The sequence below is a fragment of the Rutidosis leptorrhynchoides genome, chromosome 9, assembly GCF_046630445.1.
Source record: "Rutidosis leptorrhynchoides isolate AG116_Rl617_1_P2 chromosome 9, CSIRO_AGI_Rlap_v1, whole genome shotgun sequence".
Classification (NCBI taxonomy): domain Eukaryota; kingdom Viridiplantae; phylum Streptophyta; class Magnoliopsida; order Asterales; family Asteraceae; genus Rutidosis; species Rutidosis leptorrhynchoides.
The window spans coordinates 253829418-253851842 of record NC_092341.1 but is presented as its reverse complement, the minus strand read 5'-3'; the positions used below and the strand labels follow the sequence as shown (position 1 = coordinate 253851842).

At 34.0% G+C, this 22425-nt stretch overlaps 1 protein-coding gene across 1 annotated transcript; it reads right to left on the bottom strand.

Moving 5' to 3' along the window:
• Nucleotides 1-5830: 5830 nt before the first annotated feature.
• LOC139867040 (uncharacterized) lies at nt 5831-7811 on the bottom strand. Its single transcript, XM_071855357.1, has 2 exons — nt 7485-7811; nt 5831-7162 (listed from the first exon to the last, which is right to left on the bottom strand). The coding sequence occupies exon 2, from the start codon at nt 7080-7082 to the stop codon at nt 6174-6176; it is 909 nt and encodes a 302-aa protein (XP_071711458.1). The 5' UTR covers nt 7083-7162; nt 7485-7811; the 3' UTR covers nt 5831-6173.
• Between the last annotated feature and the right edge of the window lie 14614 nt (nt 7812-22425).

Sequence of the window (22425 nt, the reverse complement as noted above, 5' to 3'; positions counted from 1 at the left end):
GATCAAGCAAAAGCTCAAGAAATCTTATCATTAGATCTATCTAGTTTTGTCATTTGGGTTGTAATCTCCACCTTTATTTCTCTAGTTTTGAATTGAATACTTGTAATAGATTAATATGATGTTTATTTGTGTTTCAATGCTTATGATTAGTGTAATCTTAGTCATGCTTGGCTAATTTAATTGTGTTTGCTTATCTATGAATCTCTAGCGTAAGGATTTGCCCTAAATTTATTGATTGAAAGTTGTTTGAATGAAATGCATGAGCAAGTGTTATTGTGTTAGCTATGTGGTCCATTGCTATGCATTGTTTTAGGCTTTACTTTGATTACATAGATTGTGTAGCTCTCTTAGTGATTTGAGAAGTGAATCAATTTGTGCTTCAACACTTTAAGTGATCTAGACAACTAAATTGGAAATTTCAAGTGATTGTGCTCTTAGTTTAGGTTGGTTTTCAATTGACCTTTAGTCAACATTGTGGTGTTTGATTATCTTAAGTGATTTTGATAGTTGAAGGGTTTTAAGTGATTTCAACCCAAACATAATCTCAATAACCGCTCATACTTAACTTGATCTTAGAATACAATGCTTATATGAGTTTGCAAAGTGTAATTTGATTAAGGTTTGATAGTAATGCTAAACATTTAATAGTTCAACAACTAATGCGATAGCAAATTGAGTAAAACGGGGCAATTCAAGCATAGAGAGAATTAGGTAAGTGAACACTACTTAGTTAATTGATTTATATCTCAATATTTAGTTACTTGCTACTTGTTGCTAGTTTTAATTGTTAAGTTTAAGTTTGTTTACTTGTGCACGTTTTAGTTGTTAATTAAAATCAATCAAAACCCCTCAATCAAACAACCCTAGGACGATTAATAGTTTCAATTATTCGACTTACACCGCTCTCTTGGGACAAACTTGAAACGAATACTTGCATAAAAGTGCTATAATAACCGGGTCTTAAGTGTTCGTTAGTTGTGTGTGCTTATTTGTAGTATTTGAATCTTGTATAAATTTGAGGGTAATTGATGTATTGTTCCACACGCATCATGGAGGAACCATTACCTGCAGACAGCTTCGAGGCATAATATCTACCCTCATTATCGTGTTGTACCTTTGGGGGTGTCCTCTTTCGTCTCAACAAATGGCTTAAGTGTTGAATCCACTTCATGAATCACTGATTTATGGTTATTCGACACAATAGGTTTTGGTGATTTTGCAGCTTCAACATACAAGTGGAATGAACCCATCCAAACATCCGCCAATCTGTTTTCCATTGCAATAACATTCATAACACCATGAATCCAATAAACATGAATCGTTTACCTAATTTAGCTCTCCTAGCGATGAAAACGTCCTTTAAACAACCATAGCACTCAAACACTTCCCACAGAGACTCCGCATGCTTTGGGAAATTAGTAATTAGTAACGTAGAACAATTCGTTCTTTGCGACCCTTCATCTGAGCGTAAATCAATTTTGCGATACACAGTTTTCCAAGCCGAAGGAATGTCTCTGCGTTTCTCCTTAAAAAACCACACGTCCTTCTTGGAGTGATTGGTGTGTTGCCCACCATGGTGATCGACGTTTGATCCCATCGGAATCACCAGAAAATCAAGAAGAGAACGGCACCGCCGTAAAGTTGTTAGAATCGCCAGAAATTTGTGGAGGAAAAGTTAATCACCTGACTTTGTTATACATAGTAGTTTCTACTTTTAAATGTTATGTAATCTGAATTGGATAATCATTGAGATGTACGTGTTTCGATATTTAGTTGTCATTTTCCTCTTTTTTTTAATATAATTGCTATTGCTATTAAAAGTAAGAAGTAATCTGAATTGGATAATCATTGAGATGTACGTGTTTCGATATTTAGTTGTCATTTTCCTCTTTTTTTTTAATATAATTGCTATTGCTATTAAAAGTAAGATTATTAATATGGTACTCTTAGTTAGCCACTGTAAAACCTATTTTCCCTTTCGAGTTTTTTCTCAAATCTTTGTTCCAACCCGGAGACATTTCAAACCTCATTTTTCTTTACACAAATGGTTTCGCAATTTTTGTTTTTTTGGGACCTTTTTTCCAAACACAAACAATGCGCTCTCTTCTTTTCTTTTTAACTTTTTTTTTTTCTTTTCATTTTTCAATCATGCTTCTTTTTTTTAGTATTGGTGTTCATATGTTACATTAACGTCATTTTCTTTTGTGTTATATTTGATCTTTTTTAAATATTGCTAAATTATCTTCATATGAAAAAATCTTAATGTAAATAAATCTAAGAAACCGTTTGTCGATGTGCGAATTGTAATTATAAATAGATATGAAGCGAATCATTTTCCGCAATAACGTGCTGATTCTTCCCTACTTGTTAGAGCTATTTATTGACACAACAATTTGTTGAAATCAAATTCCATTGTGCAAAATTTCAAGCACGTCCTCCGGTATCATATAAAAACAGTTATGGAGTTTTTTTTGTACAACTCTCCTCCTTGTTTATCATTTTTCAATCGTTTCTAATTTATGTACTTGATTCTAGCAAATACTTGCTAAATATAACGGTTAACCTAATGAGCCATTAGTAGTAAAAAGATGTTATTGTTATGTTCCTTTATAACATTGGGTAAATATTTCCAATATAACCTGTGTTCTAGTAATAAGCCACAACTTAATAAATCAATACAAAACAAGTATTCTACGTGTAATTAATGTTTATCACAACAATATACTTTCAATGAAGGTATATGGTATATTACGCATATAAAACACACGTACATACAATTAGGTATAACTCAGGTATTGCAAACGTGCCGAATTATGCACAATGCATTTTATCTCTACGGTTATAAGTTACACATTGCTAAATTAAATTAAAACTTCTAAGTAATATATCAAAAGCTTTGTTATGTTCCTCTATAACAAATAACAATGTGTAAATATTCCCTCTATATTATTACGGAGTATTATAATACTGTACATGCTTACATGAAAACAACAACAATAAAACTCAATCATACAAAAATGAATATGAGAGAGATAATATGTAGACAATCATTTACCTATCCTAGAATAAAGACAATTGATTTCTTCACTCATAGTAAGACACCCTAAGAGTAGAGAAAGTCTTCCCTCTCAATGCTCTATGGATAGACAAATTGCTTCCGATTGAACTTCCGACCAATAAGTAGGTTTAAAAAAACAAAAAATAAAAATAAAAAATAATATAAGGCGCCATAAAAATGGTAAAATTAAATTTCCATGAGGTTCACCAATAACTACTACTGTTAAGTTAGTATCTTAAGAGCATGCGGTGTGGGTACCAAAATTACAGCGTCGGATTTTGCAATCGGAACAAGCGACCGTCGCACCATACCGTGCCTGCGTCGCCAGGCCCGACGTCGAGCAGACGACACTGGTTTTGCAAGCCGTTAGTGGGGCCCAAATTCAAATTCGGACCGTTTGAAGGCTTTTTTTTTTCAAATAAAATTTTAACATTATATATACACATCATATCCCCATTTCATTATACACACAATTTCTTCAATTAAAACACACACTCCACAACATGAATCCACACAACACTAATCACCCACAACACCCTATGAATCCAAGCAATGCATTTGGCCAAAATTGGAATTGGAGTAATCCTAATACTTGGGTTAATACGCAAAATGAAAGTGGTACTCAATATGGTTCGTTTGGTAGTCAATATGGTTCGATTAATCAAACTCAAGTGCCACAAACTCAAGATGACTACCGCGAATTTTTGGCTTGGAAAGCTCTCAACAATTAAGGAAGAAGCAACTCACAACATTACTCAAATAATCTATCAAACAATCAATCCGATGAAGTGTCGTCCCTAACGTCTCAAAAAAAGCCAAAGCAAAGAAAAGGAAAGAAGCCGATGCATGAAGAAGGTTCGAGCCGCAACCAAACCATGTGGGATGCCGATGACGAGTTACGTTTGGCTCAATGTTGGATACATGTTTCCGGGAACTTGATTGTAGGATGCGCAATGACCGGTATATACACATTAATTATATATATTTTACACGTTTATTATATTTATAAGTATATATTTACGCATTATTTATATATATGTTGGTGTATATATTTATTATATATGTTTGCGTATATATTTATTATATTTGTATGCGTTTATATTTATTATATGTATGTGTATATATTTATTATATTTGTATGCGTTTATATTTATTATACATATATGTATACGTATATTATTATTTATATATATAACTATAGATACGCTGACAACGTTTATACGTATAGGGAAAACCTTTTGGTACCAAATTGTTGAAGAATACAACAAACATAATCCACCATGTGCTCGTACGAAAGATGCATTGTCTTCGAAGTGGACCAAGTTAAATAATGATTGCAATAAGTATAATGGTATTGTGAACCGTTTGAAGGCAGCGTGGAGGAGCGGGGAAAATGATAACATTTTTCGCACCAGGTGTGACGATCAGTTTAGGTTCGAGATGTGGAAGAGTTTTCCAAGTTATAAGGCGTGGGACTTTTTGCAAGACAAACCAAAGTGGCTACATCCTGATCCCGTTGTTATTGGTAGGCGAAACAAGCGAGTGACTGATCCCGTTGCTGATGAAACTATAGCTGAAACTGATTTTGACTTGAACCGAGATGAAGAAGTTGAAACAAATCCAAATGAGGAGCTATTTGGCAGAGATCGACTACAACGTCCACCCGGCAAACCAAGGAAGGCTAACTCAAGGAAATCAAGGAAGACCTCAAGTGATTCAGCCGCATCATCCCGTGAGTCTTTACACGCGTCCATGAAGGAACACTTTGAAGATGTATCTCGAGAAAAGAAATCGTACTACTCTCAAATGAAGATGGAGTCGCAGTTGAGGATTTTGGCTATTGATACGGACAATTTGAATGAACATGATAGGAGGGCAATCGAGAAAAAGAAGGAGAGGATTCGTCGAGAAATGGCTTTGTAAGACCCATACTCCGACTTTGATGATGAAGAATGAAGAATCTTATTTGTGTTTGAATTAATGTTATTTATGTTTCGATAATTGTATTTGTCTGTGAACGATCGTATTTGTTGTACTAGGATTTTTAATTTCAATAAACTAGGACTTTTAAATTTTGTGCAAGTTTTATTTAATTTATCATTTATATTTTATCAAATAATTAAATTAATTTTAAAAAATAATTAAATAAATATTTTTTCTTTCCAAGACACTGAACTGACATTCTTCTCAATTCCCCTGATTTTTCACCAATGTCAGTTTTCAGTGTCAGTCCAGTCAACGTCTAATCATCAGCAAGACACTGAACTAACACTGAATTGACGCGTCACCACACCCAGTGCTCTAATCTGTTGTACTCCTATTTTTAAAGCTTTACTGCTACATTCACCAGCTGCTTTTGCAGCTACATGTCTAGTGTATTGGAACCAATACCTAAATAACAATTTGACACTAACACTCATCACTAGTCCCCCTCACCTAACTACTTTTTTCAGTATCATAAACAAACTTCCTTGGAAATTTATATTCTCTCAATAAAATAAAACGAAACAATGAAAGTTTTTTTTATGAAAATGTCAATTGAGCCCTTAAATTACACAAGACAAGAGTTCAAATGTTTTTTTGTTTCCGATAAAAACCAAAACTTTGTAACTAGGAACTTTCATCAAAAATGAAAGAACCAAAAGAAACCATTACAATCAAACAAAACAAGAAGGCTCATAAGTAGAGTACTAAACAACATACATGAAACTAAAACAACCACCATCTAAAAACGAGCCTCACCGATGTATTGTAAGAAGTAACAGTGCATGATTAACATCATGAACTTTCTCGTGCTACATTGAGAAACAACGGTTCGATAAATACAATCTGTTTCTAAGTCGATACATAATAAATCCTAAAGCAAAAGAAATACGGAGTAGTACTTTACGAAAAGTGAAAAAAAAAAAAAAAAAAAAAAAAAATTCAAAACTCATACAATCAGAAGTTCAAGCTGCAGCCTTTTTCATCCCTGAGGCATTCATTATAAATGAATGAGCAAAATGAACTTAAGCACACATCACCACATATTATCTTATTAGCAAATTATTACATACAAATGTTATTCTTTTTCATATAAAAAGAACTCAATTGTATACTTTAAATGGTGCTCAGCTCAGTTACCTTTTTCTGCTTCATTTTCTTCAGAAATAAAAGGCTTAGGATTCATACTCAAGTTAAAAGGCCTAATCATCATCCCTTGGTTCATTGTAAATAGTGGTGAAGACAAATTTGATGACGAGGAGCTCAACATCTCGAAATTCAGTCGCTTCGTATCAAAGAGATTTCTTGAGTTATCATGATGATGAGACGATGCTGGATACGCAAAAAGTTGAGATCCCGCCACGTTACTATTGAAGTTATGACGCGTACTATCTTCTTGTTGATGAGGTGTCATTGATCCGTAGCATCCAAATTGCGATAACGACAAATTTGAAGGATTCATTTTAAGGAAAGATCTATTTGGCACAACATTATTGAACATAACTGGTAAGGGTGAAGAATGATTACTCGACTGAACCGAAAAATTATCATCTTTCTCTTTAGATTTATTGATATTCCAATGGTCCTCCCAATTGAGGCCATTAATGTTTGTTTTACCCTCTTCAAGATTTTCATCTTGCGAATCGACATTGATCATTGATTGAAAACCTTGAAAAAAGTTCCCATTAGATGGCATATGGAGAGGGGGTAGTTCGTCGATTTCATGCTTAGCTACCTCGAGCAACCAATCAACAACCTTACTTGGTTGATTAAGCCCGAGTCGATCTTGAAGATCATATAATTGAATAGCGGTCGGTACAGATAGTCTAACTCGTCTATCTCTTAATCCTCTCACCGTATAAACTTTACTATGTCGATCTTTACCACCGAAAGCTCTTGAAACTCGAACAATTCTGGGATCTTTTAGCTTTGTCCATGATGATGTCGTCGAATTAGGTTTAGGGTTAATCATATAGTTACCACCATTTGTGCCTTCTTCCTTTCGTGTAAGATCCGATTCTCTTAAATTCGAATTATTCATTTCAACTAAGTCATACTTAATTGGTTTAATTAACTTAAATTGCTTATATCAAATTATCCTCTTAGAGCTTCAAATTTCTCCTACAGTTAGAGTAAAAAAGAGATCAGATCCAATAAGCAAGCTAGATCGATTAATATTCCTTAAACCAACACACATAAGCACGCAACAACAAGAAATAACTTTCAGCTTAGAAATCAGTTAAATAATTAAATCAACAATCCGTTGAATCAATAATATGACTTTTTCTAATGACGACCCTTAAAACTGTCATTAACGTGTATACTAAGTGACACTCATACAAACAATTTTATTATAGATCAAAACTAGTGATCAAATTAAACATAAAATCAGTAAAAGTACTCAAAATCAGCTAACAAGCTAAGGATCAAACAAAAAACTTACTTGATCGAGTAAATATAAGATGGTCAGTTGGAATTCAATGCAAAAGCTACCGCATATTTCACACTTGTGATAATTCTTGGATGGTAAACCCTAGTTTTCGATGACGGTGAACGGATGTATAAGAAGGTATAAAGAGAGTAGAAGATGAAACATGGCAATTATGAAGAGTATAGTAAAAGTAAAGATGATATAAAGCAAAGGCTGGCAGGGTGCCACGGTGAACATATATATGATATTATGATATGATCGATGGCAGTCAACAAGTTATCGTTGAGGAACATAATCAGTGGATTAGTGATTAAGGTGATAGTTGAATAGTGGTAGGGTTAATAGCTGTTTTTGATTACATGGACATGGAAAAAAAAAGGCATGTTATCTAGGGTTTGTTAAAGGTAAATTATTTGAATTGAAGTAAAAAAAGGTTAATAATTAATACCCCAATATAGGGGGACCATTGTGGGTCGTGCTAAGCAGGTCCAATATTAATGATTATTTGATTATCTATTTTGACTTGTATACACAAATTTTAACTAGCATTTTATATTTATTTTTAATAAAGAACATAATCGTGTTGATTATCAAATTTTCAATAATTATTAACTACAGGTAGTAAAATACTCGATATATTGAAAAAAAAAATTGGTTTTTTAACTAGTGATATAATTAGATACTGTAAATGTAAATTTTTTTAAGTAACCCATTAATAGTGTAAATTTTTTAACCTTTTAATTAGTGAGACTCGTGACTATGATTCCTAGAACCATCAAAATGATCACGAAAGGTAATCATTACAATTTCCTAATTAGTTAGCTGCAAAATATTTATGGAAATGGAAATAAGTAAAAAACATTACTACATGTGTATGAAAGCAACTTTAGAAGGGGAAGCTACTTTTTGTACGTATTGTAGGCAAAGGGACCAGTACGTTTATAGATGCTTATCTACCCTTCTTTAGAACAGACCACACTTTGCTTTCTCTGGACTCTGGAGCATTCGCATTACCTTAATTTTTACTTTTAGTATATAAGTAATTTGTATTTTACAACATACACCCTTGGTCTTTTACATGGTTTTTTTCTCAAATTCACTAAGTAACTCGATGACCCATGTCGCCTATGATTAAAATACTATAGTACATCCGTAGGCACTCACAATCTAATTATTCTATCAACGAGAGAGTACATTCTGAGCATGTTTATCAAATATGTATGTTAGTACAAAATCATAGTGAGTAATAAGAAGACTAGAAGAAATAGAAATGGTCAAATGACTAACATATATTGATTTTATAAGACTTGCTCCGTATTTCTTTGTTGGAGAAGGTCTACCATTTCAAGATAGATCTCTGAACTCATTAGGTTCAAATCTTTTAGGTGGGCGAGAGAAATTTTTGGAAACAGTCACAGACTATTTCAAATTTGATGCTTATCAGAGTAAAAAATACTTCCACTTCTAGATAACCTTGAAAAACCTCAAATAATATAGAATGCTAGATGCAACATTAATTAGCATTATGACTACGTTTAACATTATATTTAATATTAGTTGTATTATAATTACAGAGTATAAAAGAACAATGCTATTCACCCCCTGACCCGGCCCGCAACGTGATGTGCGGAAGGCATCCTTGAGTAGAATTAGGAAAAAAAGCAATCTTGTGTGCAATTCTGCACTTCACGGGAGTTGAACTCCTGACCTCTCGCTAAGAGAGGAAGACCACCACATGAGCTACAAGACAATATTTCTTATTCAATTTTGATATTAAAATTTATTCATGATAAATTTAGTTATAGATATAAAATTAAGTTATATATGATATGTTAATTATCTTTATCATTATCATTATTATCCTTGTTTGTTCCATTTTTGTATTTTGAGATGTAATAAAATGTAATTTGTAGTTTAACCTTTTTAGTCCAACAATGCACCGATGGTCGGCATCAATACACCGATGACGTTGAGACAGTGGTGGCGATGGAGACGATGTTTAGTGGCGGTGGCGACGATGATTGGTGGCGATGGTGGAGATGAAATTGGCGATGGTGGCGACGGAGGCACTAAAAGTCGCCAGAACTTTCTGGGATTGCCGGTGAAAGCAAATGGGGGATGTGTGGAAAAGGGAATAGGTAATAAATTGTCATGGTGTGAAATGACAAAAATACCCTTTTGAAATATAAAATGATGGTGAACAGTACATACCTAGTCTCTAATGATATATTTATAATATAATATATTAAATTTCTTATACTCCGTATATATGTGAAGTTTTGTGGTGGCCATGAGCGTAGTTTAGTTGATTTTGAATTGGAAGTGTCATATATGCATGCATTATTGACTGGAGTTGTACTGGAGAAATGAAGAGTACGATCACTATCACCCTTCCTTTCTCTTTGCTTGGGGTTTCTAAATGACTGTCACCATATTTGAATATTACCTTCAAGATATAAATAAACATTTGGACTATTCCTACTCTTATTTTACATAAACAGCTAGAGAATAATAAAGAGACTATAAATTAAACCCCAGAGATACACTGCAGCTTGCAGTACTCACATATATGGCAGAGGGATTTCATAACATATTAAAGTATTTTCATCATTTGTACTCTAATTATTTGTGAATTCACTTGTGTATAAATCAGGTAAATGCATAAGTATTCAGTGTTTAAGCTAGTCAGATAGCTAATTATTTAACTTAGATGTATGCGGCTTAATCAATTTACCTCGTGACAGTTTAGGACACTTTTTTTTAGCTATAAATAGGTTCTTAACGAGTGGGATTGAACCTGCGCGTTGATACGAAAAGTATATGTAATGTGTATATGTAATGTTGCAGCATGTTTATTAAGATAATCAAAATTATATTGTAGCTTATTTTCCTTTAGAGCTTGTTTTGCTATATAAGATAATATGTTTTTAATAGTAGAATTTTTTTTACACATATTGATAATTAAAACATTTAAAATGACTCATTTTTATATATCGAACATTTACTAATAAATTAATGAGACGATATGGTTTTAAATAATTAAAGAAAAACTTTATAAAAGATAACATGTGTGTTGATGCTGAAATGATTTCACTCCATCAAATTGTAAGTTAACCAGATAAAATTCAGCCCGCGTGTTGCTGCGGGCGTGTTTGAATATACGTGGTTAGTGGCTAGTATACCTAATGGTCTGCGCGTTTCTAACGTTTTATGAAAGTAATGTTGAGCGATAACAGAGTGAAAATATCGCGTAGAAAAAAGTTTGGGTTGTTTATTATATGTGTATATATATGCATGAAAGATAGCCCGAAATGGTTAGCGTTTTTTTTAAAAAAACGTCCATTTCGTGTATAGTTAGGTGTGTTGTGTTCGTAAAATTATTTCGAGTTTAATGGTGATGGCGGTGTGAAATAACTCGCAGCGAATAGAAAGATAAGCCCCGTATAAGATGTCGGTACGGTTAGCGTTTTTTAGAATTTTTCTTTTTGAGCGTAGTTAGTTGTGTTCTGTTCGTAAAATTATTTCGAGTTTAATGGTAATGGTGGTGGAAAATAACTCGAGACGAATAGAAAGATAAATTTCATATCACTACAAGAAATTCATTCATTTGCCACGAACTCATTTGTGGCGACAAAGATGTCTCCGCAAACAACCCACTAAATGACAAAGATATTCACTTTTTTGACTTTTTGAGTCAATTTTATCATTTGTGGCGCAATGTCGCTGCAAACGTCGCCGCAAACTTAATTTTACATTCACTTTTCCTTTTTCTAAAAAAAATCTGGTCAAAGTTTGAAAATTTAAATTGTGGCGTCATGTCGCCACTAAATGTCGCCGCAATTGTTTTTTTATTTAATTTTTATTTAATTTTTAATTAAATTTTTCCCTCCAAATTGAAAGATTTTACCACGTGGAGGGAAAGTTTCTCGCCAGACCTATTGTAGCGACATGTCGCCGTTAATGTCGTCGCAACTAATTTTTTTTATTTATTTATCGATTAATTTTTACCCTCCAAACTGGAAAGTTACGCACCAAAACAATTGTGGGGAGATGTCGCCCTAAATGTCGCCACAATTGTGTTATATTTACTTTCCATTCAAATTTTCGGCTCCAAACTTAATAAATGTTTACCACGTAGTGGGATGTGGTGTTGTATGATTGTGGAATGAGATGTTATTCTGAGAGGATGGAATTAGGTGGAGATGTACAATGGTGAAGTGAGGTGGTGATGTAAGACGGTAGATGTGGTGGTGATTTAAGACAACGCAATGTGACGATGATGAACATTGTGGAATGTAGTGGTGATGTAAGTCGGTGAAATGAGGAGGTGATGTAAGACGACAGAATATGCAAGAGGGTCAGCTTCAAATGCTCTTTAATGTTTGCCTTTTATAGTGGGATTCAAAAAGTAGCCGTTGACACACGGTTGCCAGCACGGTCGACCGAGGTTTGACCGTGCGTGCTTCAGTCCAAATTTAGTATCAGTTGTATAGCCGTTTGACTCAAATTTGAACACCACATTTTGGCGCCTTTACTCCTTCTAGCACCTGCAAAAGAAACCAAACATCCTATGCAAGTACTATATGCATTAAGTGTGTGAGATTTGATCTTATTGTGTGAAAGTGACTTAACATTCCAAAAGTGGTAAACCCAACATTCTTGGAGGAGTGTCTTGATTGATATTTATGAAAATCTCAGTTTGGTCAAGACTTAGTTAGTCACATTAATACCTTTGGTTCAATTCTAAAGACTAGTCACTATGTCATTAACTTCCTAGTTTCAATTAATCACAAGTCATGTTCCATTTGAGTTTAGGTAGTGATTAATTGAATGATGTTTCAATTAGGCGTAATTAACCACAATTAGTGTCATTGGTAGTTTGCAAGATAAAGTATGGATTAGTGACCTTGCGTGTTTTATGTTAAGATGTCGGTCATCACTTATGCATATGTATGTGTCATCATCAAAACGTATTCTTTGGTTAATCATAATTAAGTTTGTCGTTTAGTTCATTAACCAACATTTAACCAACAGTGACGAAAATGTAACATTGTGAAGTAAGACGGTGATGTAAGACGGTGGAATGTGGTGGTGAAGTAAGTCGGTAAAATGAGGCAGTGGTGTAGGATAGTGGAATTAGAAAGTAATGTTAGACGGTGGAATAAAGTGATGACATGTGACGGTGGAATTTGGTGGTGATGTAAGGTGGTGTAATGTGGTTGTTATATATGACAATGGAATGTGGTAATATGATGCGGTAATCTAAAACGGTGGAATGTGGTGATGATATAAGACGATGAAATATGATAGTTATGTGAAAAAGTAAGGTGGTGTTGTATAACTGTGGAATGAGAGGGTGAAATGTGTGGTGATGTAAGACGGTGTAATGTGGTTGTATAGTACGTATGATGTTAGAGTGAGTCGTTGATGTAAGAACATTAAATGAGGTAGTGTTATAAGACGGTGAAATGATACGGTGATGGAATACAGTAGAATGTGGCAATTATACAAGACAGTTAAATGAGACGGTGAAATAAGACGGTAGATTGTGGTGGTGATGTAAGACTGTGGAATTTGGCGGTGATGTAGGACGGTGAAAAAAGGCGACGATGTAAGACGGCGGAATGTGGTGTTGATGTAAAACGATGAAATGTGACTGTTATGTAAGAATGTGGAGTTTGGCAGTGATGTATGACGGTCTAATGTGGTGGTGATGTACGATAACGAGAATATGGACGAGAACGACCAATAGAACGATAAGGACGACGAAGACGAGAACAAGGACACGACGAGGACGAGAATATATAATATATTCTATTAAATGTATTTTTTTATAATATAGTGAATATATATGTTATATTATATATTTAATTTATATTAAAATATATTGAATATATTAGTATATGTATTATATATTATATATTAAATATATATGTATATGTATTATATTTAATAAGTAGATTGTGGCGATATATTTCTATTGTGACCAATATTGTCACCACAAATAAATTTTCACCAATTTCACTTGAAAATTTTCATTTGGCGCTGGAGGGAATTTTTCATTGTGGCGACTGTTTGTGGCGACATGTCGCTGAAATCAGTAGCTGGTATATAAACAAACATCAGCTTTTTTCTTTCATTTCTTTAACCCTAATTCTTCTTCTCCTCTCAAAACCCTATGCGATTTTCAACTTAAAACGCGAATCTAACCAAGATTCAACCATACAATCTTGTATAAGGTAAACATTTAACCTCTAATTTCTCAATACTTTCAATTTATAAAATAGGTGAATTGCATGTTTAAACTCCGAATTTGTATGAATTGTATGAAATTAATTCTTGAACTAGTTTTATAACTAGAGTCTTGATTTTTCTACCTCACAGTTTTGGGCGAAACACGAGGTTGGAGGAGAGGTATTGGGATGACAATACCCTCATCGTCTATATCCACGACATCCACAACCCAAACGAGCAAACGATATTATACTTTGGACGAGGTTGAGGCTTTACGGGCCGAGGATCAAAAGAAGATAATGAAGGAAATGGAAAAGAAATTCCGAAAGGAGATGAATGAACAAATGGTGCACTACCATGAGAATTACACCTCGAAACTCTATGACGCGGTAGGTAAAGGGAAAGAGGCCTATGTATATGACGCGATAGGTAAAGGGAAAGAGCCCTACATATATGTTGATGCCGAGGACGAAGAAAACCGTGGTAATAGTGATGAAGATGACGGATATGGTGATAGTGGCGATGGTGCATCGGGATCTTTGGCGTGACTTTGGTGTTTAGATTTTAGTATCTAATTCGTATGTTAAACATATGATATTTTGAACAATTGGTTATGTAGTTCGTATGTTAAACGATTGTAATTTGTGTTATCGGAAACGTTTAGTTTATAGTAGATTTGTTTGTTTGATTTGTTAAAAAAACAAGCAATAACAGGTTTTGTATGCGGGAAGAAAACGCGGTATTTCCGGGTCGGAAGCAGAAAAAGCAAAAGCAGTTCTTGTAGATTTTTTCTATTTGTGGCGACATATCGCCAAACTGAATCGCCACAAATGATAATTTCCGAATTTAAAAATAAATTTAATATATATATTTATATATATATATATATATATATATATATATATATATATATATATATATATGTATTCTTTTTTACCACCTATTTGTCGCCACAAATATGACGCCGCAAATAACATATGACGTCAGATCACGTCATAATTGAGTTTAATTTTTCTTTTTATTTGGAACAAAATTGTCGCCACAATTTGTCACCGCAAACCATATTTTAGAATTTCTTTTACCTTTTCTTTAAATGGTGGTGGGTCCCATGTGTGTCACCACAAAAGACGCCGCATAATATCAAAAGTGACGGATCTATTGCGGCAACATTTTTGCGACGTATTTGTTGCCGCAAAAGAGGCTATTGTGGCGACATGTGGTCTAATGTAGCGACAAGATGTCGCCGTATTAGACTAGAATTGTTGTAGTGTATAAGTTTTTGGTGGGGGTTTAGTTATTTTGTTTTTAATTAAATAATGGATTTATACTTTATGTCCCTGAAAGTTGCGTTTTATTACGGATTACACCCTGAAAGAAGGGTTGAAAATGGAGATTTGGTGCTGTTTTATTTTTGCTGTTGTCGTTTGGGAAGGTGGAGGAGGGCAAAACGATCAAAGTTTGATCTTCTTTTAGTATATAAGATTAATAATAATTAATAATAACCAACTCATGGACGTTTTCGTACATACACGATATCAGTTTTCATTGGTTAAATTTTGTTGTCATAATATTTAATAATTAAGACAATATGGTATAAATTATTTTAATATTATAGAAAAAAAGGTTAAACACCACAACCAATAATAATAATAATAATAATAATAATAATAATAATAATAATAATAATAATAATAATAATAATAATAATAATAATAATAATAATAATAATAATAATAATAATAATAATAATAATGATGATGATGATAATGATGATGATAATAATAATAATAATAATAATGATGATGATGATGATGATAATAATAATAATAATAATAATAATAATAATAATAATAATAATAATTGAGACTTCTATTCGTGGGCTAATCTACAATAGAATAGGGGCTAATCTATAAGGATTAGCATGTATTATATAACTTGATAGGTCATGTTTCGATTTTTGTAGGAAAAAAATGTATGGTGCCTTTATTTTAATTTTAATTTTTTATATTTTATCACTCTTGCAACAATCACAACTTGAACAATTAAGTTATAATGCAACTTGAGAGAATCTCAATCCAATCTACAATAGAATAGAACTAGTGAGGTGCCATTGTTGTATCGGGGGGAATGTTTGATAAATCTGATTGCAAAAAAAAAAAAAAAAAAAAAAAAAAAAGCAAAAGAAAATTTGAAGTGGATAAAAAAAATTCAAAGTTATAAAAAAAATAAAAGAAATATAGTTTGAGGATTTTTCACCATATTTGTCTTTTTAGAAAAGATAGTGATAATACTAATAATACTAATAGTAGTAGAAGTAGTACTAGTACTAATACTAATACTAATACTACATGTTGTACCAATAGCTGACAGTGAGACGTAAATGGGTATATGGGCCACATCGGGACATTTGAAAAATTATATAGCCTATATGTAGCTTTAATCCTATCTTTTATTGTAAAGCAATCAGAATGATGAGTATTAGATATAGAATATGATATCACGTAAGTTATAGAATATGGTTTATTATTTTGTTTAAGGAAATTTTTTCTTTAAAATCTTGTAATAAATTTAGAGTTTTATCAAAATCCTTGTCTTGTAAATTATAAGAAATTCTATGATATATATTAAACTTAAGTTTTCAATATTGTAGGTTTCCGCTCTAGACTCCTAAACACGCTTATTCTCTATTATGTATTCTATTATCCATTATTGTTTAATCTATTAGAGTATCTATTCCCTCTTGCGTATGGATTGAAGTTTAAATTTTGTAGGATAGTTTTAATTAAGTAAGAAGAAATAAGACATCTTGATATGAATAACTTAGAAAATAAGGAAAGTGAAACTTTTATTCAAACATAATTGAAAAGTACATGGAGATTGAAATTGAGAGTACGTACATGAAAATTTTTAAGAAATGAAAATTAAAAAATAAGAAAAGTTGCCCCCATCCCTTCTCTATTACTTCTCTTATTTATATTACAAAAGATCCCTGATAAATAAAATGCTACTTTATCATTTTTATGACACTTGGAATATGACATCATGAGTCATTCTTCACTGACTTTTTAGAGTCAACATATCATTTAACTTTGCATGCATATCTTGTTGAAGTAAGTGTATCATTATTACCTATTTGGAAATTTCATCTTGACTTTATGGCTTCCAGATATTTGTCTCTAATGTTTAGTTATTAATTAAGGGGATTATCCTTAATTAATCTTCATTAGATAATATATTAATTTCTTCTTTATCATTTTGGTGGGTGCATTCTGGACAGATTTCTTTCTTATGTTATTTGAATTTGCATAATCTTTCTTGAACTGTAGGGCTTGATCTTAGTTTTCCTCTTTTCAATAAGCCTATTTTGCTTAACAAAACATTATGAGCAGCTTGGGGAGTCTCTTTTGCTGGTGAAATCAAGGCAGGAGAATACATGCTTCCTCCGCTATATGTTCTAAATCCCTTTTTGAAGTTGGATTCCATTCCTTGTAAAATTATTCTTAATCATAATGCTCTTCTATAATAGATATCAGACTCATTAAAATTAGAAAAATCTTTTTTTTGTTATTGTAAAATTATTATTCAAATCATCAGATTTTAATAACTGTAAGAAATGATAAGCAGGTAATTGATAGTGTTGGTAAAAATTAGGCCCCGTTGACAAAAGTTTGATGACAAGAATGTATTTTGGTGTTATCGAACTATTTTTCAAATAAAAATCTTTTACTGAATTCATTATCCAGTTTGGTAATTTATATATTTCTGGAAAATCTGGAAAAGTAAGATAAATGGTGTTTATAGCTCGAAATCATACCAATATCTTATTTTTCTAAGAGAAGATTTTTGCAAATGTTAATTCTGGGATATACCCCATCAAAATTTACAAATCATGTTTCTGTATATGTGAGATTATATAATTCCATCATCATTCATATCTGGTTTTCAGGAAATGTGGGAATGATGGGATTTTTAAGCATATTTTTTTGTTTCATAAATATCGGATTTCTGATTATATGGTCTAAATGAATATGATTCACTTTTCTCCTTATCGACATCTATCATGTCTTCATCTTTGACAGAAAAAGACAAAGGTATATGATATGGCCGAAACAGACGGTTTTATTCGTGCGGTGTCGGCGGGCCGCAGCGCGCCAGGATCAGCCACCCAAGGGGGAGGTACTGTTTTAAATTTATATTTAGCGGGGCCTAAATCGTACTACTCCTTAGTATGAGTAAGGGAAGTATGACCTAGAGTCATATTTTTGAAATATCAGTAGAATCGAACATATATTTAGGCCTATCATAGTTAGGAAGGAGTAGTGGTTAGTTAATTTTGGGATTTTCTAATTTATAAGATAGATAAAGTAAATGCGATAAAATTCGTAATTCAGATAAGGTTAAAGTGAGTGCATACTATGATTTCATCAGTTATTCTGCCGAGATTATGGAATACTGGCTCATGAATAGGCAGAGGCCTTGTATTCATTACACTGGTCCTAAACGCCCCTGTCATAAGACATGTCACTGGGTACTGCGTTAGGCTTGAAGATTCTGAATAGACAGCAACGTCCCTTACCCCCGACACCCGTGCAGTCTGACTACAGGCATACACATTCAGACGGCTCATCCAATTGAGCGACTCGGTTGGGTGACGTATTAACATTCTACAATGGTCTAAACTTTCTTAAGTATAATAGAATACATGGTTTACCATATCTGAGAGACGTGATGTGTTTCAATGCTTTCGTTAATGATTGGGTTTAAAAGATAGTTAGGCCCTTAAAAAGAGTTCAACCATGAAGACCACCATGGCCAAGTCAAGCTGACTTCCATGAACACATTCGGTTATCCTAAAGGTCCAATCCTTTATGTGTCTAAACAAACAGTTCCTTAATTAACTAAGAATCCCTCAAGTGGGGGGCGTTATGGTGCAGTGTACTAATCAACACTGATCGTGTTCCATGACCTTACTTAGCAGAGGTACAGCTTACAACAATTGTTGTGCTTCAGCGTGCACGTACGATGTTTATATGCTTGGTGACTACACTAGCATGGTCTGGGACTGACAATGTACTAAAGGTCTAGTCAGATGTTTCACTACGAAAGAGTCCTCAGTCGGAATCCAAAGCTTGATAGACTTACTACAATCGGTGTGCCTCAGTCGATCTTACGTTGTATCCGATAGACTTCTCTTACCAAGGGGTGACACAGATAGTGTACTCTGAATCGAGGTTTTCGACTTCCCAATAACAGAGCCAATAACTACGTTCTATTAGTTGAAAAAGCGATTGAGTTTAAAGCATAATCGGAAAGCATTTCAATAGCATACACAGACCATAATATTATTTCGGCATTATACCTGCTTACATCATAGCATACACTAAAGATAACTACTCACTAATCATGGCAACAATATCACATAACATAATGATAGAAGACATAAAGATAAGGGATAGAAGTACCAGTAGATTAAACGAGTTTCGAATACAAAAGTGACAACTTCATGACTACAGACCGCTCCTAATACAATCTTCGGCGTTCTTCTCCGGGTACTAGGTTTCCCGCACGGAGTCGAAGGGCTTGAGAGTATGACTAATATTGTACAAGAGAGAGAAAGAAGTGAATTGAAGTGTGTGTTGGAATGAATGACAAAGACCCTTTAAATAAACAAGGCTGGCAGGCCGTTTTTGGAGGCCGTTTGCTAAGGCAAGTCGTTTATCGAGCCCGTTTGATCTGACCGTATGGCAGGCCGTTTGCCATACTGGCAGGCCATTTGGCAAGCCGTATGGCAGGCCGTTTGCTGGCCTGGTCAGCCTGATTTTGCCTGGATCGTAACTTGATTTCTTGTCTTTCACCGTTTTTGCTCTAGAATCTTCGTTTTAGCTCTGATTCTCTTGATTTTTTTTACACCGTCTTTGTAATTACTTGTTCTTCAATTCTAACCAATATATATATATATATATATATATATATATATATATATATATATATATATATATATATATATATATATATAATGGGTATTTTATCGAAAAATTTCAAATCTTTCTTGTTTTTGGGCCTTAATAATGGGGTAAAAATGTGATTTTTTAGCCGATATTAAATATCCCACACTTAGACTTTGCTTGTCCTCAAGCAAACTCTCATTTCCTTAAGAATCTTTTCGGCGTTTCTTTTCTAATAGCCTAAGTGGTTTGCTTTTATTATAAGAGCAAAAAGATAAGGTGAGTCATCTATGTTATGATTGAAATTATCTCTGCAAGCATGCGAGGAGGTTACATGACATAGGCTAGCTTTCACGGGTCACTCAAATCACTCAAGTGTTTAGGGTTCCCTATAGATCTAAGAAATGAACACACTCATAGCCAGTCATGCTGCACCCATCGTCATAGGCTTGATAAAGACTCAAATCCTTGCTGCTAATGTGAGAACGGTAGTAATCCCAGCTAGTAGGCCATTTGTCAATGATGGAGAAGGAATTTTGTAGTGGTAGTGAAGTTGCTTTTGAGGGGTGAGATAAAAGGGTAATGTAGTCTTTATACAGACTTTTAGTCGGATAGATAGGAGTGCTGAAGTATTTTGAGAAGCACTTTTGAACTTTTCTTCATTTGATAATCATTTTCGGTCAAGTTCTCCTCGACATTTCTCTTATTGAGTTCTGCTCCTTTTCAGAACTTTGAAAAAAAAATTTCTTTTTTTTTGGAGACTTCATCTCGAGAAACTTTTTGCCGGTAAACTTTTTCAAGACCTTTGCCATGATACTTGATAGGTTTATAACATCGGGTTTTCGGAAGGAATCTCATTTTCTGGATTTTTCGAGTTATAGTAAGGATGATGTGGTGGTGGAGTAGAAGTAGCGGAGGTGCGGAAGGCTTATTTTTGATAAATGGCTAGCTCTTTTGATTACAACCGAATCACGTTTCGCTGCTTGGAAATGCAGATCTAAAGCAAGTTCTGATTCTGAGTATAGACATTGGCCCTCTCAATGGAAAATAGTGAAGCATTAAAGATGAATGCTGGTCCTTTTTTTTGGGTGCCTCACCATAATCAATTTAGGTCGATAATGCCTTAGTCATGCAATGCTCTATTAGAGATTTGGTTCAACCTAACAAGATTTTCACCTAACTTAAGCCTTATTTTTATTGACAAACATTTTAGGTTTTCAAAAATACTTTTTCGAAAAGGATTTCTTTTGCAAAAATTTTAAAATTTGGCTTAAGGACTTGGAATCTTCGTAATGGGTTATTTTAATACAGCATAAAAAGATTATACCAACATCCCACACTTAGACGAACATTGTCCTCAATGTTCCTAGTGTATCCCACACTTAGGAGTTTTAGTTGAAGATTTGGGAATATTTGTCTAGTGTTTCAATTGGGTGTTATCCCACACTTAGTGATAAGCTAGGATATGGCATAGTTTGAATCGTGAGCTAGTAGCGAAAAGAAAGAAATACCCCTAGCAGATGCGGCTGGCTTCCAATCCTTGCGTCTTTTATCGGCTCATTTGTCATCCTTTATTCTTCTACTCTACTTTATTGCACGGGCTGCCTCCCGAGAAGCGCTTTTGTCTAAGGTCGTTGGCTCGACCGTAGTGATGCTTTAAAAAGCAAACATTCCTCGCTGATGGTTGTGATCTTGGTCTTCTCGAGGGAATGTGAGTCTTGGCGGGTAAATCCTGAGAAAGTGTCGGACCAATAGTGGTAGAAGATCCGGTACTTCTCTTGAAGATCTTCTGAATGATAAGTAGTGCGCAGTTTTGGCTCTTGATAAGTCTTGAAGTCCGATGAGAATATGATCCACGTCTCTGCTGGTTGACCCATGAATGTCAATCATAGAAGCAGTGCTGGTGGTGATTGTTTCTCTGATGGGATGCTCATTTCAGAGGTCTTCAAACAATGTTAGAAACTGTATCTTTAGAATCTCTAATCTTCGGAACGGTGATCTCCACAGTAAGAGTCTGTAGCTTTGCACATATTTGTTAAAAGACGAAGCTGAAAAGAAGTGAACAGCAATCCTGACCCGAGCATTAACGTCACCGTCTTTGAGTATATCTCCCGACATCCAGCATTAAATGTGAAACTAGGATCTGTGGATTCGTGGAAGATACGTGATATCTGCTTCGTAACATAGGTGGCAATGTTGACTCGATCTGGTTCAAGATGAGAGAACGGATTGTTTCGCCTTACTTCCTCCGTAACAGCGTCTCGTAACTCTTTGATAATCAGATCAGCATGGTGATCAATTGTTACGTAAATCACTACTCTGTCTGGTGTGCTTTCGAAATTATCTCTTTCCAAGAGAGCGAAAAGGCTGTGAATATCCTCGATCATTTGCAAATCAGAGTGATAAGTCGGGCGTCTGGTGGAAAGATCCATATGGTTTCGGATGAGAGTCAGTAGTGCTCGTTGGTTTCGTGAGAATGGAAGTGCAGATCTGGCTAAGGCGTTATAAACCTTAGAGTAAATGATCTTTTGATCTCGGCAGAATCTTGTCTTAAGAATAGTGCGAACCACTGAATTGTACTCTCGTTGCCTTTCTTCTTGGTAGATATGATCATGAAGAGAATTGATAAAGTCTTGAATGCGTTCTTCTAGGATTTCAACATCATTGTTTTCTCTTAAGAGATAGAGGTTGTGTTCTTCTCTGATAGCCATAATTCGTTCTGTTAAGCGTAGCGAAAAATCAATGGTTGATCTTCGGATGGCTTTGAGAATATC

Coding starts and splice junctions, on each gene's coding strand:
- LOC139867040 (XM_071855357.1), bottom strand. CDS start 7,082: ATGAATAATTCGAATTTAAGAGAATCGGATCTTACACGAAAGGAAGAA.